The 17,258-nt window shown below is 45.1% G+C and overlaps 1 protein-coding gene across 1 annotated transcript in view; it reads right to left on the reverse strand.

The window, feature by feature from the left end:
• Positions 1-1,498: 1,498 nt before the first annotated feature.
• LOC141052105 (potassium channel subfamily K member 6-like) overlaps positions 1,499-17,258 on the reverse strand; it is a 40,712-nt gene continuing 24,952 nt past the window's right edge. Inside the window, exons 3-4 of the mRNA XM_073549328.1 lie at positions 7,113-7,508; positions 1,499-5,101 (exon numbers count right to left, since the gene is read on the reverse strand). Coding sequence (XP_073405429.1) covers positions 4,878-5,101; positions 7,113-7,508 — 620 coding nt within the window. The 3' untranslated portion in view covers positions 1,499-4,877. The remainder of the gene's footprint in view (positions 5,102-7,112; positions 7,509-17,258) is intronic.

The following is a 17,258-nucleotide window of genomic DNA, read 5'->3' on the forward strand; positions in this document are numbered from 1 at the left end:
ATCCTATCCTGTGTGATACTGACTGCAGAGCCGTGTATCTAACCCTATCCTGTGTGATACTGACTGCAGAGCTGTGTATCTAACCCTATCCTGTGTGATACTGACTGCAGAGCTGTGTATCTAATCCTATTCTGTGTGATACTGACTGCAGAGCCGTGTATCTAATACTATTCTGTGTGATACTGTGTGCTGAGCTGTGTATCTAATCCTATCCTGTGTGATACTGTTTGCTGAGCCGTGTATGTATTCGTATCCTGTGTGATACTGACTCCTGAGCTGTGTATCTAATCCTATCCTGTGTGATACTGACTGCTGAGCTGTGTATCCAATCCTATCCTGTGTGATACTGACTGCTGAGCCATGTGTCTAATCCTCTCCTGTGTGATACGGACTGCTGAGCTGTTTATCTAATCCTATCCTGTGTGATACTGACTGCCAAGTCGTGTATCTAATCCTATCCTGTGTGATACTGGGCTCCCCCTGCAGTCTGTGTCAGAGGGTGGTCTGAGTTGGCACGGTAATAAATTGTGTTATTTCCAGCTTTACAGAAGGACGATAACACCATAGAAATGATAAGAATAATAGGCCAAATTGTTTGGTGATTTGGAACGCTCGGGGTTAAAATTTCGCCTCACAACATAGCCTATGACGCTCTCGGGTCCAGATGTGTGACTGAAAAATTTTGTGTCTATAGCTGCGACGTTGCAGATGCCAATCCCGGACATACACACATACATACCCACACACACATTCAGCTTTATATATTAGATTAGTGATGAGCGAATGTGCTGGGATCAGGTGTTATCTGAGCATGCTCGTGTGCTAACTGAGTGGTCTTTAGAGAGCTGGAATAATATGTTGGGAGTTCCTGCTGATGCGTGTCTCGTGTCTGTTGGACAGCTACAACACATAAAGGAATTGACAACAGCTGCGAGACGTGCAGCCGCGGGGACTAAAACATATTTTTCAAGCACGCTGAAGACATGCACTTAGCACCCAAGCATTCTTGGATAACACCTTATCTGAGCAGGTTCATTCATCACTAATAACTATTCAATACAATTCGGATCATGATGTGACCATTTATTTAATGACCAGCTTTTGTACACATAGGTGTATTATTTCTTTTCCTGATATGACAGGCTCCAGCCATGTACTTGTGAAGCGCTAGCCCGAAAACTGATATTGCTATTAAATACTTATAGCGCCTCTTGGTGCTCCTTCGATTCCCTTTCCAACCATCCTGAAGAGATGCCCAATACTGCATGACATAATTCTGCCGCCGGAGGATCTAGCTGATAGAACTGAGCTACTCAGCATGTTTGACCACCGGCGCTGGACACATTAGGTGGACGTCCTGAGAAGGAATCAAAAGTACAGCAGAGGACGCCATAACAAGAATGTAACTGCAAAATCCATGTGAGTGATATTTGCTTGGAACACATCCCCTTCATATATAAAGTGACACCGATCACTGAAAACAACAACTTAAAAAGTATTAAATGAACTAATATTTATTTGACAAACATACTGTATAGACATCAGGGAAGGGTAAATAAAGGGTTCAATACTCCTGGATATAAAGCATACAATAAATTAATGAACAGGTACAGATCATCTGATGAACAGCTTCAGTCCACAATTCATTACAACATACAAATTAAAAAACATACTAGTCTTACTGAGCAGCTCCAGTCCACACGACCACCCCTGTCCATGTACCCTTTTAGTGCATAGTTTGGACCCCCTTCATGAGCCAGAAAACAGAGACGCTCTTACTCTGTCCTCCTATTACATGGATGGTCAGTAACCTGAATGGTCACAGGTGACATTATACATCCATTGCAAAACGGGAAAACACTTGGCGGAAGTGGCAAAAATACAGAGGTCCTGTATTCCTCCTGGGTGTGGTAGCAGAAGAGGGGCTACTGACCACCCCCCAGATGAAGACTGATAGGATGGACAGGGCCATCTGTTTGGATGACAGTAAAGCCCAGAAGTGGAAAATGGCTACGGCTCATGGAGTCCATTTGGCTCAAGTTTCGATTAAGGCAAAAAAAAAAACGGAGAAAGAAAAACTGGCCTAATGCTACTACCACCTTACAGTCACACTAGAGGGTGAGTGCTGGTTATTCGGTATCCAGAGGGAGCAGAAATAAAATGGCCTGAATGGTTTGCCACCGGATGTGTCAGTCACCAGCCATCAGAGTTGAGCAAAAAGATGCCATGTTGGAAGTCTACGGTCACTCATCCAGCGCCCTGCTGATCTGCTCCTACCTGCCAGTATCCTTGGAGGTCTCTTCTCATTAGCGACCGTGACATATGGGGCTGCCGGATGGTAGGAGGAAATTCTTTGGCTCTTGACTGGAGGCCACGGGCTACTGGACCAGGGTCCTGAGAATCATTTCGACCAACTCTTACCAGCTATAGATTTATTTTCTATGCATCGGGAAATAAAACAGGCCTGCTCCCCACCCCCTCTGGATCTGACCACGTTGTCCGCAGACACCCAGCAGCCATGATGATATATATAGCGATGATGACCACGTAACCGAATGAGGTAACAAAGGCAAATAATTTCAAAGGAAAAAATTCCCATATTGTTTGCGATACTGCTTGTCATTTTAGGTCCATCGCACTCAAATCACTTCTGGCGTTATTTCTGAAGCTTCCAAAAAATATAAAAACTTACTGCTGTTTTAAATTAGTACTGAGGACGATAAGACTCAAGGGCTGTGTGTTTGGAGGCAGTCATGACCCGTCCCAAGAATGGGACCAAAAGAAGTTGCAGCTTACGAAGATTTCATTTTTTTTTGACATGCCGAAGTGTTAAATCACCAGATTTTTTTGGGGACTGAAGTATTGGGAGGCATGCTGTTGACCGTAGGAATTAATCAGCACTACATTTTCCACAGGCGGTCATACACATTAGATCAAAATTTGCCCAACCCGATGTTTTTCACGTGACCAACGGACCATGTTTATTACAAGGTGAGAGGACACTCAGTAGCAAAAAAAAAAAGGTTGGGCATATTGAATCAATATGCCCAAATCTTTTTGTCTTCAAAATAATTAGTGCAGAAAGGTTGAACTTGATGGACTTAGGTCTTTTTTCAACCTATGTAACTGTGTAAGAAGCCGTTCTAAGGGTCTGGCAGCAGCTTACTACCCGCTCCCTAGTGAGAATGCATGCATGCTCAGCCAAAAAGAGCGTGCATGTGTACGTGGGAGGAAGAGATAGCTGTTGCCAATTAAATATTTGACCGACATCTATTGACTACTTAAATCAGGCAAGAATACAAAAGCAGCAATGTGATTGGCTCTCTGGACTCATTTTTATAAAACTTCCTTCAAAGTAATTGCCCAGAAGAACCTATAAAACAACTATTACCCCCTACTAAATTTTACAAACCATCTCAGGATACAGACAACCTAAATTTATGGTACTTTTCTCGAAAATTGTGCAAAACACTGATATAGATCATTCTGGAATGTCACCACTTAGCGATAATTTACTGTCGACATTCTGACAGCAACACTCAGACAGGCTAAAAAGCAACTAAAAAGTATAAAATCTTCCCTTTTTATCACAAACTTAAAAAAGAAGGTGCTAGTTATTAATATTATTGACTAAACTTCTTCCAGTATAACTTGATGGAAGGATATACAGGGGGAAATGCAGCAGATATATCAGCGCTGACATTTTTTTCCAGCCGTTTAGACACTTTCTTTTGTATTCAATTTCCCTTCAGCGCCTCCGCAGGAGAAATAAGGTATTGCACAGTAATCACTACAATTAATGGTCAGGGTCTTCTGAAGCGAGAGATGCTCTATATATAGAGCCATTTTTCCCCTGCTTGCTAATAGATCAGGCTTCTGAAAAAAGAGTTGGATTAATGCCCATAATAAAGGAGCTGAACTAATTCTCTCATCTGCCCAGACCATAAACCAAGGAAAGTTGAGAATACCCAATTTTTGACAGGACAACCCATCCAATTTTGGATCTCGGTTACGGAGGTATTTTCTCCTTAATGGGAGATTTCTATGGATGAAATATTTTGGATTTATACAACTCAGAGCTTGTATAGAGCCATACTATGGCCGTGTGCGTCAGACCCCATTCAAATGAATGGTAGAAAAGGCCAGGGGTATAGATCTGTCTGCCCAATTACTTCCTAGCAGATTAACAAGAAAATAATATACATTTAGCTATCTAGTCTAGTTTTCAGTCATGGCACATATATATGTATGGTGGTGAGAAATGACCTGGTAAGATTATTGTGGTAGTGTAAAACATACTGTAAGTGGAACATATAAAAGCAAAAAAAATACACTAGGACATAATCCACACATAATAGGTCAAGTTCAGTCCAATAGGAGCTATAATCCAAATACTCTAGAAGGGATTTTATAACTATGCCCCATGTCAGGCAGTGTGAGGATGTAAGAAAATAACCCTTAGTCCTGCTTTGAATTCGGCGACACTTTGGTGGTCTCCTCCAGTGCATCATTGACGTGACCGCTGCAGGCAGTCAATGGTCTCAGCAGAAATGCTACCAAAAAACCAGCCAGTGATTAGCTGCAGTGGTCAAGTGAATGATGTAAAGAGACCCTCAAAGAGGAGGCGAATTAAATATGGTTTATGGCTATTTTTATTATACTACCACATTGTCCGCTATTAAGACATTTTCATAAAATCCTAGAAATCCCCTTCTAATGTAAACCTAATATAACATAATGACTTGTGGTCTCATAATCGCCTTGCATGGAAGAGTTCAGAAGGACGTTACGTGGGATATGAGACATTTTTACTGTGATTACCAGGGTTGTGTCCCTTTCATTCGCACCCTTGGTGCCGGGTAAAACACAGTTCTGGGTTACCGGTTGATGGAAGAATAGCTTGGTTGGGTCCCAGTTGCCAGTGGTCTTTTAGGCTCTTTGTTACTCAGACTGGAGTTTGAGGTCTCCAGAATGGGATCTTGGTCTTCTTGGTCATGGAGATGGGGGAGGTAGAAGAGATCAGTGAGTCCATGGAGGTCCGCGGCCTTGTGGAAAGTCTGGAGGACGAGGAGCATGGCCATAAGACCGAGTAAGAGATAGACTGTGGAGGAAAAGACAAGGTAAGGTAAGGTCTAATGGATAAACAGGGACAGAGGTTAAAGACTTGAGCAGATTATTACATCTTCTCGAATAATAAATGACTGGGGGTGAAGAAGCCAAGTAAGAAAGGGACAAGAGACCATGTTTATTTAAACAGAGATTGGAATAGTCTATGGCTAAATGAAGATGGTTGAAGGGGGTGTAATCGTGACAAGGCCCCAGAGGGGTCCTTACTGCCACATGTTTCCAGAGGGGTCCTTTCTGCTACATGTCCTCGGAGGGGTCCTTGCTGCGACATGTCCCCAGAAGGGTCCTTGCTGCCACATGGCCGTACAAAACCAGTAGCACTCCCCACATGTGCAGTCAAGAGCAGCAAATAAGTGAAGCGGCTGTTCACAGAGTTCATACGTCCGTCTCATGAGAAGCAGTGCAGCCTGTGCCAATAGCACTTTCCACCCTTACTTTGCTCCTTGCACGGCCCTGTGTCTGTGTAAATGGCGTAAGGCAAGGTTTCAGCAGTATCTACAGCTGGGGCCGGGGGTAATTACTTTGGGTTGGGCCTTCTGTATAGGTAAGTTGTCTGTCGCTGGATGATCTGAAAAACTTGGTCAAAGTTTGCATGGGGGCTCATAATAATCAAGTTATGTCACTGGGAGTAATCCACTACCAGACACTTCTAACAGAAGCGGGTAATCCATGGGAACAAAGAATCAGACATGTTGAAAAGGAAACCTAGCTTCTCCGTCCCATAAATGAACATTGATATACTCAGATGTTCTCCATGCACATAGCCATGCTGTAATAATCAGTGGTGCTTTGTCATTATACAAAAGTCACAAAGCCCCAAATAGTAAAAGTGAGGCTGACAGTGAAAAAAAATCTTCTTTATTATCTCATAGCAAGCAATAAAAATCAAATCAGTTGGGGTAGGACAGGCAAACACAGGCAGGCTATGGCTGTTTCGTGTCTACTGACACCTATACAGGCCGGTACTCTTCCCCACCTGATTTTTATTGATTGCTAGGAGATAATAAAGATTTTTTTCACCATCTTCTTCACTTACACTATTTGGGACTTGAAAACCAATATTCCCAATCCTTTCTTTCCCCAACATCTGCTGTTGAGAGAAACTCGAGGCACCTCCAAGTTGCTGGGTATAGCAAAGTTGGATTATTTTGGGCAATCTAATGGAGCTACCAAATTGCAGTTCCCCACCCCTTACCATCACACATGACGTACCTGTCCCATTTGCTTATAGAGTGGGCCATACAGAGGTAGCTGCCGCCCAAATGCTCATTCAGCAGACAGTTGTCTCTCCCGGCTCCCCCATACATATACGGCTGAGCAGAGGGTTCCTGTGTATGGAGGATGTGGGAGAGACGGTGGTCAGGACTTACCTCTCCTGATCCCTCCATACGCGTTTGTGCTTCCGTCCCCCAATATTATCTGTCGGGGGATAGTTGGGTGGGTTAGGCCTAGTTTTCTCCAATGTGTTTGGGGCCTTGAGGGTAAAGTGCCCGCAGGGTATTCCTTACATATGACCATACAGACTTCCGGTTAGTCCAGATGGGCTTTATACACCATATACTGTAACTACTGATAAACACTGGACACCGGAGTCACAGTTTACTTTGTCTCCCACCTGAATGACCCAAGTAAATCAGGTCAGGATAAACTGTAGGAACAAAGGAAAAGACTAATAAGAGGGCTGTATACACACAATAGATAGCTGTTGGCTGAGCCATTGTTTGCCGACTCTACACACAAAGGAGAACTCGCTCCACCACTCGCTATCGGACTTTGAAATCAGACACACTGGATCGATCTCTCCCCCAATGTCATCTGTCTGGGGAGAGTCATACACTTTAGACTAACACCAGTTTTGCATAGGCGCTGCGGACACAAAACGGTACAAGCTTTTTAGTGAAAGCCATTAGTAAAGTTGCTCCATGCTGATTTGGGGCAGCACATTTAAGTTGCCTAAAGGGTAACCTTTAACTACCAATACTTACAAGCTACAGACACTTTGTACAGCTGCCGGAGCCACTGGTTGTCCTGCTCCCCGGGGACGTAGTCTCCGAGCCCAATTGTGCAAAGTGAGATGAAACAAAAGTAAAAGGCGTCCAGGAAACTCCAGGTATTTTCTATGGAGCTAAATATGGCGGATGGCACCACCAGGAACAGAATCAGCACTGCCAAAGCCAAGATGACAAAATGAACCCTCATGACCGTCTTACGGTCGAAGCCTCTGTGAAGCTGGAAGTAGAGGATGGGCCGGTAGGTAAATGTGGACATGAGGCGCTGGACGGCCGCACTGAGCACCAGCATCGTGAAGGGGACGCCAATCAGAGCATAGAAGATGCAGAACGCCTTCCCGCCGTCTGTGAGTGGAGTGGTGTACCCATAACCTGGAAAGAAAGAGCAAGAAATGGATCAGTCATTAGGCTGCGTACACTCTACACCAGCATTAGCTGCAGATGAGGCCACGTACACCACCTCCTGTAATATACAGCCTGGGAAAGCATCCATTACATCAGGGGTCCCCAACCACCGGTCCGCGGCCCAGGACCGGGCCGTTGCAGTTCTGTTGTCGGTCCGCGGAGCCACGGCTCAGAATGCTGGACACAAGGAGAGCCGGCGGCTGTAGCACTGTAGTGACAGCTGCAACCGCTGGCTTCCAGAAGACATCGATATTCACCCTCAATTTCTGCATCCCTGTCGGGCGCGGAAGCTTCATCGAGTGCTGAGCGGTCACGTAGTACCGCTCATTAAGGTCATGAATATGGACGCGACTCCACTCCCATAGGCGAGGCATCCATATTCATGATCTTAATGAGCAGTACTACGTGACTGCTCCGCACAGGAAGAAGCTGACGCGCCAGGATAGAGATGCAGGGAAGTTCAGCAATGGTGTGAGGGCAAGTATGATGGGGGAGGACAGGGGAGCCAAGCCATGCATACAAGGGTGGGAGCAGAGCCATGCATACAAGGTTGGGTGCAGAGCCATGCATACAAGGGTGGGAGCGGAGCCATTTATACAAGGGTGGAAGCGGAGCCATGTATACAAGGGTGGAAGCGGAGCCATGTATACAAGGGTGGGAGCGGAGCCATGCATACAAGGGTGGGAGCGGAACCATGCATACAAGGGTGGGAGCGGAGCCATGTATACAAGGGAGGTAGTGGAGCCATGCATGCAAGGGTGGGAGCGGAGCCATGCATACAAGGGTGGGAGCAGAACCATGCATACAAGGGTGGGAGCGGAGCCATGCATATAAGGGTGGGAGCGGAGCCATGCATACAAGGGTGGGAGCGGAGCCATTCATACAATGGTGTCGCTGTCTCCCATCACCCCTAGATGGGACCGTCTTGTTGCAGGAAAACAAGCCCAGTGCTCCCACTAATACAGGGAAACAAGCCCGCTGCTCCCACTCATTCTAAACTTTTGGTGAGTTGAGTCACATTCACATTATAAATGTTATAATTAAATGATAAGTATGCACTACTAAACTACAACCCCGTCCATAGCCCCGCCCCCTTATGTCCAAAGCCCCTCTCCTGCCACACCTCCATCCCCGCCCTGCCGGGCCATGGAAGAATGGTCTTGCTTGAAGCCGGTCCCTGGTGCAAAAAAGGTTGGGGACCACTGCATTACATCAAGGTGGAAAATGTGAACAACTTCTGGTCTATAGGTGTCTTATATGTGAGGGCAAATTAAAGCCCAAGGTTGTTTGAGGGCATACACTAAGAATATAGAGATTGGTCACAGTGACTGACTTTGCACATAGTTTTTTCATCCTGTCAGCAGGTACTTGGCTCATCATATGATCCACTTCCTCATGGAAACGTTCAGCATTAAGCACTCTAAATTAGTTTTTGTCAAGAGTGGTTCTGCAGCTTACTATGTGCAGAAGTGACACGATACACAGATGGCTAGATAATGTGGAACCGGGGTCTGGGTGCGACGGTGGCACCGGAGGCGTCTGAGCTAGGGTGATATTGGGGGCGTCTGAGCTAGGGTGGCACCGGGGGAGTCTGAGCTAGGGTAGCACCGGGGGGGTCTGAGCTAGGGTAGCACTGGGGGTGTCTGTGCTAGGGTGGCACTGGGGGTGTCTGTGCTAGGGTGACACTGGGGGTGTCTGTGTTAGGGTGACACCGGGGGTGTCTGTGCTAGGGTGGCACCGGGGGCATCTGAGCTACGGTAGAACTGGGTCGCATCTGAGCTAGGGTGGCAATGGGGGCATCTGACCTAGGGTGGCACTGGGGGTGTCTGAGCTAGGGTGGCACTGTGGGCGGCTGGGCTAAGGTGGCATTGGAGTCTGGGGGCAACTAAATGAAGAGAACTGGCCTGGAGGGGCATTTTTAACATCCGGATAATCACAGACCGCCGTAGATAATCCTTCCTCATGCAGAGCTGATCTTGGTAGTTAGATCATGGCTAGATCTTTGAATCTATAGTCACCTTTACCATAGACACTTGAGGACAGATTGACTGTGGCATTGTACTTAGTCTAAATTTCGAATGAAGGGTCCATAGACCGCAATTGCCTCTACATTTGTATGTATTGCTCTAAGTTTTAGGGGTTTTGTTTGCACTTGTTATAGAATTCATAAGAATATATTGTTCCACCGTATGTCATATTGTGGAGGCAATGCCAATGGGTCTTCATGGTCATTGTACATGATAAATAAATGAAGCTTTGTCATGTACACGGACCCTTAGACCAGTTTTACATGAATGTATTACATCCGTATGTCACCTGGACGCCTGTGCTTCTACATAGGATTATAAGGTGACATAAGTTTGCTTTGGTAGGTCCGTGGGACATCTTGGCGTTAAGTCTGTATGCAATACAGCTAGACTTTACATATCCTATACATAAGAGGTTGTAGCTTTATCCAGAACCCCCCATGTCCTAGTGCGCATAACACACCTCTGTGACCAGTGTCCTAATCTCACAGCTCAGCACAAACAGCCAAATATCCAGTCCCTAAGAACGATTAGAAACGGGATTTACTCTGAACACAGAGCGAGGCTTGTTCTACCACATACCCTGTCCTCCAGACCAGTCGCACATGAAAGACCGAACCCGTCACTGCATTGAATCATACATTAATTCGATTATATCATTGGGTTTAATGAGCGCCTTGCCACTGTGCATTTATGTAATGGTGAAGATTAGTACTGAGGGATTAGTCATGTATATACAGACCTGGCAGCAAAAGCAAGAACTGGGAAATATACGACTCAATTTTTGTAGGTAATTACCTAAACATTTAGGAGTGTGAGATCATATGGACAGACATTGGCTGATCCACCTGGTGCCCATATACATTAGCCAATTTTGGTGTCCCATCTAATATGATCCCAGTTCTCTAGGAAACAAAGGTTGGAAAAAAAATGGAATAACACATGTTAGATACACCTGATCCTTCGCCCTCATGGTATATAAGGAGCGTCCAAAGCCTGACAGCAGAGGTGTTCCAGCAGTAGGATCTTGCCTTCTCCCCTTGAAAAACACATGTACGCTCAGCCATTCCAGGCATGCATGAGCATAGCGGAGTAGACACTATAGGAATGCCTTACCATGAGAAGAATCAATGGAAAGAACAATAAATTAATTAAAAAAAAAGGTTGGATATTTTAGGGCTGCGGATTTTCAGTCTAGAGTTTGCTGGTAGGAAATCCTCAATGTACCAGTACTGGTAAAGTGATATTCCCAAATCTTATTCACTCTGCTTAAAAAAGCATTAATTTTGACAACCAAATCTGCCATGGACTATTGCTGCTGAAACTTACGCAGTCACGGTGCTGTATTATAGTGCACGCAGTTTTTTGTGCGAAGCAAAATCGATTATAATGGCCCCCAGGGCGGAATATTTTTGTTATTTCCACGAAAGTACAGATTAAACTTAGTTGGAACAAAGTTGACCTTGACAGACCTGTTTTCTATGTAAACAGTGATGAACCTGAGTGACTAGGAATGAGGACTAGCCACCGGGGTGATGTGATAGACAAAGATCAGCATGTAAGTCATGTCTGCAATCTACCCACTATAACCTCTGTGCAGAAAAATCCACAACAGGTGGATGAAAAAACAGCAGGACGTCCTGTTATATCCTTATTATTATGTCCCCAGAGCAGGACAAGCCGGCAGCTGCGATTCAGCCCAACTCAAATATTAGTCCAGGGTGTGATCAAATAGTGGAGTCACAACTAGATAGATTACTCACAGGCCGGCCGCACTTCCATATGCAAAAAATTAGTTGGAATACTAATAGTATATGCAGCGATCAGTAAGAAAGAGTACACCCTAACAGATTTGGCAGAAAACCTTTTTTTCTTTTTCAAATGTGGGTCATTGATTGCAAATAAGATTTGTTATTTTGGACGTCAAGAAAAAGACATTTTCCCAACACATTCATTAAAAAAATGAATACACCCCAAAGAAAGTCTAAGCTTGGGCTACAAAATCCTAATTAACAAGAATTCAACAGGTAAATCTATTAATTACATAGGTATCCAGCAGACGTTTACTGAAGAAAACTCCTTCCCATTTCATGCTGTCAGCAGTGAAGAGCGAACATGCTCAAATAAGGTGTTATCTGAGCATGCTCGTGTGCTAAACGAGTGTTTTCAGCACGCTTGAAAAATATCTAAGAGTCCCCACAGCTGCATGTCTCACAGCTGATAGACAGTCACAACACATGCAGGGATTGCCTGTTTGTTAGCTTCATATAACCCCGCCCCCACCACTGATTGACAGATTTCTGTGTACACTATGCATAGGCATAAAGCTGTCAAGAAGTGGTGTGGACGGGGTTATGCAAAGCTAAGCATTCAGTGAAATGCTAGATCTGCAGCAGATAAAACTGATATTTGATCAAAACTGCAGCAAGCAGCCCAGTAAGTGACAAATCACTGGAATCAGGATCTCTGCCTCTACATCATGCTGCTCTCAGTTAGGGGAGCGAAAAACTGGTTAAAAATTCCCATTAAAATACTGGTGTCTTAGGTACAGAAGAGTCCTTTGCAACAGTGTCTAGGTGTTAACTTTACCCCTGCACCCACCCTATGCTACAGAAGTCAGACACTTTATGAGCAAGAGTAATACAATGAGCCCTTTGGGGTGATAAGAGGTAAGTGATTCATTGTTTATGGGTTTGTAATCGGTTGAATGGACAAACTAAAGTCGGTCAAAGACGGCGATATTGGTGGGATTGGACGACGGTCTTATACTTATAGGGGCCTCCACTGGCCGATACTTGTGTGCAGCAGGGGGGAATAAGTTGCTCCCAGAGGGGTCTGGCAGCGGCTCTCTCATAGAGAGCCAACCATCCCTGTGTATGGCGGAGTCCAACGAGATTGCTGTTGGCCAATTGATGGTTCAGTTGACATCTCTGCGTGGGTCTTAGGGACCGAAGGGGAACTTTCTGAAACCCTGCCTTGGACACCAAGACCTAGTGTCTGCTGAGTAGGTTTGAAAAGCCCAATATTAGGTTGGGTTTTCATGCTGCGGCTGCTGCATTTGGCCGAATCTTTGCCCCAAGGGGTTGGCCAGCAACCCTGATTTATCTGCAGAATCATGTTGCCAATGAACATGGATTTGGGCAGAATAATGTGCGAACCGAGCCTTAGGCTACGTGAGACGCTACTGGGTCTCTTTGGAGCACAGATGGATGCAGGGGCTATCGGACAAAAAAAAGCAGTGTCTTGGTAGCAAAATGGATGAGACTAGCGCATGCTGCAATTTTTTTGATCGTCTACATGCAGAAAGCACACTGACCAAAGATAAGTTCACACACAGGCCATCATCGAAAAAGTTGAGGCATGCACTCGTCAGAGTAGCAGATAGCTCTTATACCCGTTCGGATGAGCGCACAACGCTGCGTACGGCTCCAGTCACTTCCACAATTTGCAGATGTGCCTAGCCCGTGAAAACACATGATCATCTGAACGCAGCCTTAGAGATAATTGGTTTCATTCATCACATGCAGGTGTGTGCACTTTCACACTCGTGTCTCTTGGGTGGGTGCATTTTCCACTCTCATGTAGCATATGCTTTGCAGAGTTCATCGCTTCCATATCCTGTCTACATTGTCTGATGGTTTACAGTGGAAACCAGTAAATGCCACCACCAACTGGGATGAATAGTAAATGGCTGTTGTGCGGTGGAAGAGCTGGGAGAAATTGATAAACCACCTAATAAAGAGTTACTGAATGTGAGGGAGGTGGCACATATACTGGGGGAACTATCATAGATAAGACAGTGGGGCAATCTTCAGCTTCCTCATTGTACATGTATGGAGGCAGCAGAGCCTGGTTCCTAATATCACGACATCATCTGTTGTCTTTCTATTGTAATAATTTACTTGAAACCCAAGCTCTGCCCCATGTACACAAAGAGGCGGGCAGAGGCTGACATAACCGCGTAGTGATGGTATATACCGCAGGCTTACAACTGTTTAACAATTAAACTGTTGAACGTCTGCATAATGTAAAGCTGCATATACACTGAAAGATTATTGTGAAACAAGTGTTCCTAAACTTTACGATAATACGGCAGTGTAAAACAGGCTGGCGATCACCCGATGAATGATCAAAACGCACGTTCGTTGGGTGAAATGATTTTTAACCATGCTTAAAAATCATACTTGTTGGCAGCATATCGTCCTGTGTAAACAAGACTCGTGCTGCTGAGAACAATGGCTGCTTGTGTGCACTAAATAATGTATTACAGATCGTTCCTTACGCATTGTTTTGCTCAGTCTGCCTGTGTAAACAGGATTTTAAAGTTGCACGACCTTTCAGACTGAATCACAGTATGTGATAGAGAACTAATTTGGCCATGTTAGAACTTTTTATTCATTACATACGTTAAACAATCTTTCCTTGAAAGAAGATTCCTAAAATCATTGCATGATGTAATTGAATATACATGGTCAGGGTGGTTGACTGAATGGCCACTATGGCTATGGGTGCTTTGGCAAAACGATCACAGTCACACAATCATTCACTCAACCATAAACCTACTTATGGTCATCACTAAAGTCTATTGAGTTGGATCGACATCTTCAGGTATACTTGTATCCGTTTTGGTTGGCGTCGGCATCTGACCCTCAGATCTGCAATCAATTATACGCTCTATCACAAACAATAGTAAGCGAAGAATAAAAGCTCTAATCAGGGAAGAACTGGCCAAGTGTAGCGAGTCAAAGGTGGCCAAGTACCTTAAGGCCCACATATACCTTAGACCAAAGTTGGACCAAATGGAAGAGTTCATCCAAATCAATCATTCATTATTTTGGTCCTTCAGATGTCAAGCCATCGACTAACGTTCTTAGTCGTCCAAAGGAAGGATTAGGCTGGTCTGACATTTTCATACAACTATCATCAATGACAATTTGCATGTGTTGATATTTTGGAAAGCGAAAGATCTGTTATTCCACTTAATCCATCCCACCGATAATCGAACATTTTTGTTTGCTATACATAGAAAATATGTGGCTCATCTGAAAGATATTTGTACAATGTGTATGGTGCAGTCATGGAAACCAAGATGACAAATGTCATCTAACATATATGGGGGTGCTATATAGCTGTTCGCTAAATGCTCCTCCTCCTCCTCACCCCCCAGTCACATATACAATTGGCCAAGCATGCACGTGTTCACAATGTGAAAAGGAGAATAAGTCACTGCCAGAGTCTTATCTTCCATAAGAACAAAAATTTGAAAACGTTGAAATCTAATGATTTGTGGGTGAAGAGTAGAGATGAGCGATCATCGTCGGCTCCCTCCTTATTCAGCAAGCTATAGCGCTTACCGAAGAAGCTACATCGGGAACCCGCATACCTGGAGCGCGCCCGATGATCAGCTGTTCCGCTCCACAGCTGCATGTGTCGTGGCTGTCTGACAGTCACAACACACAGGCTCTTCATGCATATGTTGTGACTGTCACAAAGCCTTGACACATACAGCTACGGATCCGAACAGCTGATCATCGGAAGCACTCCAGATATCCGGGTTCCTGATGCAGCTTCTTAGGTAAGCGCTATAGCTTGACAAATAAGGAGGGAGCTGACGATGTTCGCTCATCTCTAGTGAACAGCTGGGACACCTCCATTCACATGGTCCTGACAAAATATGCATGTTTGGACAATGTTTAGGTTTAAACCCAACTTTTTCCAAAAATCCTTCCAGTCATCAGTTAACATATATACCAATTTGTGAACCTTGCATGGGCAATTGTTGCACTTATACCTTTGCCAAATCCCTCAATAAGGAGCAATCGACACGCCCATAGATATAGATGGCACAGCTCAATTTCCTACGCTCCTCGTTTCGACCATTCAGATTAGAGTAAAGTCAGCAAAAAGTGATGGGGAAATTATGAGGTTACACCTCTTTTAAGGATGACTTGGCAGCAAATTCATTTTTTTCCTGTTCTTACAATGGATTAGTCTCATTGTGATAGCCAGGAGAGGGGCATTTATTATTATTATGGGTCCTCTTTGCAGTATGTAGATCTGGAGATTGCAGATTCCATCATAATATATGTAAACAGCTTGTACATCACATGGATTTATAGCGAACTGCGCTGACCCTTATGTTCTCACCACTATGTAATATGTTTACAAGCCAAGCGAGCTGCTGACCCATGATCGGGCCGGAGCCAAGACACACAGATGTAGGGGGCCAACAATAATAGGCTTTCAGTACTCCCAGGGACCCAGAAATCGAAGAAAGCCAAGCTGATGGACATACTGTACACAAACTATTTGTGCCATTGACTAGTAAAAGGAATCTACTAAATACCAGCTCTCGAACACAAAAATACGATGTATTCCCTAGAAATCAAAGATTGTTTTCAGGCTCGTGATCTCAGTGCTAAGCCTGTAACCGGGCCCCTCTACCATTCAGAGCCATGTTTACAACTCAGACATGATAAAAGAACTATTAGGATTCTCGGTTCAAGTCTGAATGTAGCCTCAGTATCACGCATAATTACATATGAGTATAAAACCAAAGCAATATATACAGACAATGGTGTGGTGTAGAGGGACCCTCTGTTAGGTGACGGGTTCCTGCCTCTGCACAGGAGGAATCCCGAGCCTTGCCTTCTGCGGTCTCCCATTCAGTCCGGTCCGCAGAGGAGTCTGCTTCAGCAAAGACGTCGATCCCGTCGCCTTGCTCAAAGTAGTGCTGTCAGGTTGGTTGCTGCTGCCACCACTGGTTCAGCTTTAACAATTCGCACTAGTCAGCAGCAAGCAGCTCCAGAGGCTAAATCCTTTTTGCAGCCTACTGAGCATGCCTGTGGGACGACCTCTCATTGGAGGTCAGAAGTCACATGCTCAGGTCCTCAAGCAGCTCCGATTGGACCATCAGGAAGGTCCCGGAAGGACGCTGCTATAAAAGGCTTGCATGGCCGCTCGGTCATGAGTTAGTATAGACTCATATGGTCGGTGGAATGTTTGATGATGGATGCATGAGACTGGTGACTGACTCCTTATGACTCCCTCCCTCTGGTTGTGCTTGTTATAGCGTTTAGAGTTAGAATCAGCGCCAACTGGTGGCTATGCTCTCGCCACCGTGCTCCTACACACACTAGTGTCCCGTGGTGTCGTCCTGTACGTGGCACTACCGTACCGCGCCAAGTCACAGCACCCGCCAGTGCAGCGCCTTGTGCAAGTTGTGCGCTGGTTAGCCCAACCCTGGGTGATTGGTGGCGCATGCCACACTTGCTCGCTACCTGTTTACATATATTACCTTCTTGCTGGCACCGCAGCAATGGCGCCGAGCACTGATGGTCTAGAGGGAATCCATCCCTTGTTTCTGAGGCAGAGTCCTGTGACCGTTTAGCAGCACTCCCTCTGCCGGGTCCTGTGAAGTTAACAGGCTCCGGCATTTGTTTCTCGGCTCTGTGAGGTAACAGAGTTCGTCCCTGTACACATCGAGTCAGTGGTTAACCCGCCGGTGTTCATATAGTGCTCCGCCATTACTGAGCAGCAGTTTTCCATCTCTGCACGGTGGACCCCGTGTTGCGATCGCACTTTGTTATATTTTATATTTAGTTCGATCCGCAACCCTAACACCATCTAATGTAAAGATCCCCATTATAATAAAGTCAGCTGAAACTCCTGATATCAACGGGTTCAACCG

This window comes from Dendrobates tinctorius, unplaced genomic scaffold, assembly GCF_039654945.1.
Source record: "Dendrobates tinctorius isolate UK_male_01 unplaced genomic scaffold, ASM3965494v1 ptg000158l, whole genome shotgun sequence".
NCBI classification, from domain to species: domain Eukaryota; kingdom Metazoa; phylum Chordata; class Amphibia; order Anura; family Dendrobatidae; genus Dendrobates; species Dendrobates tinctorius.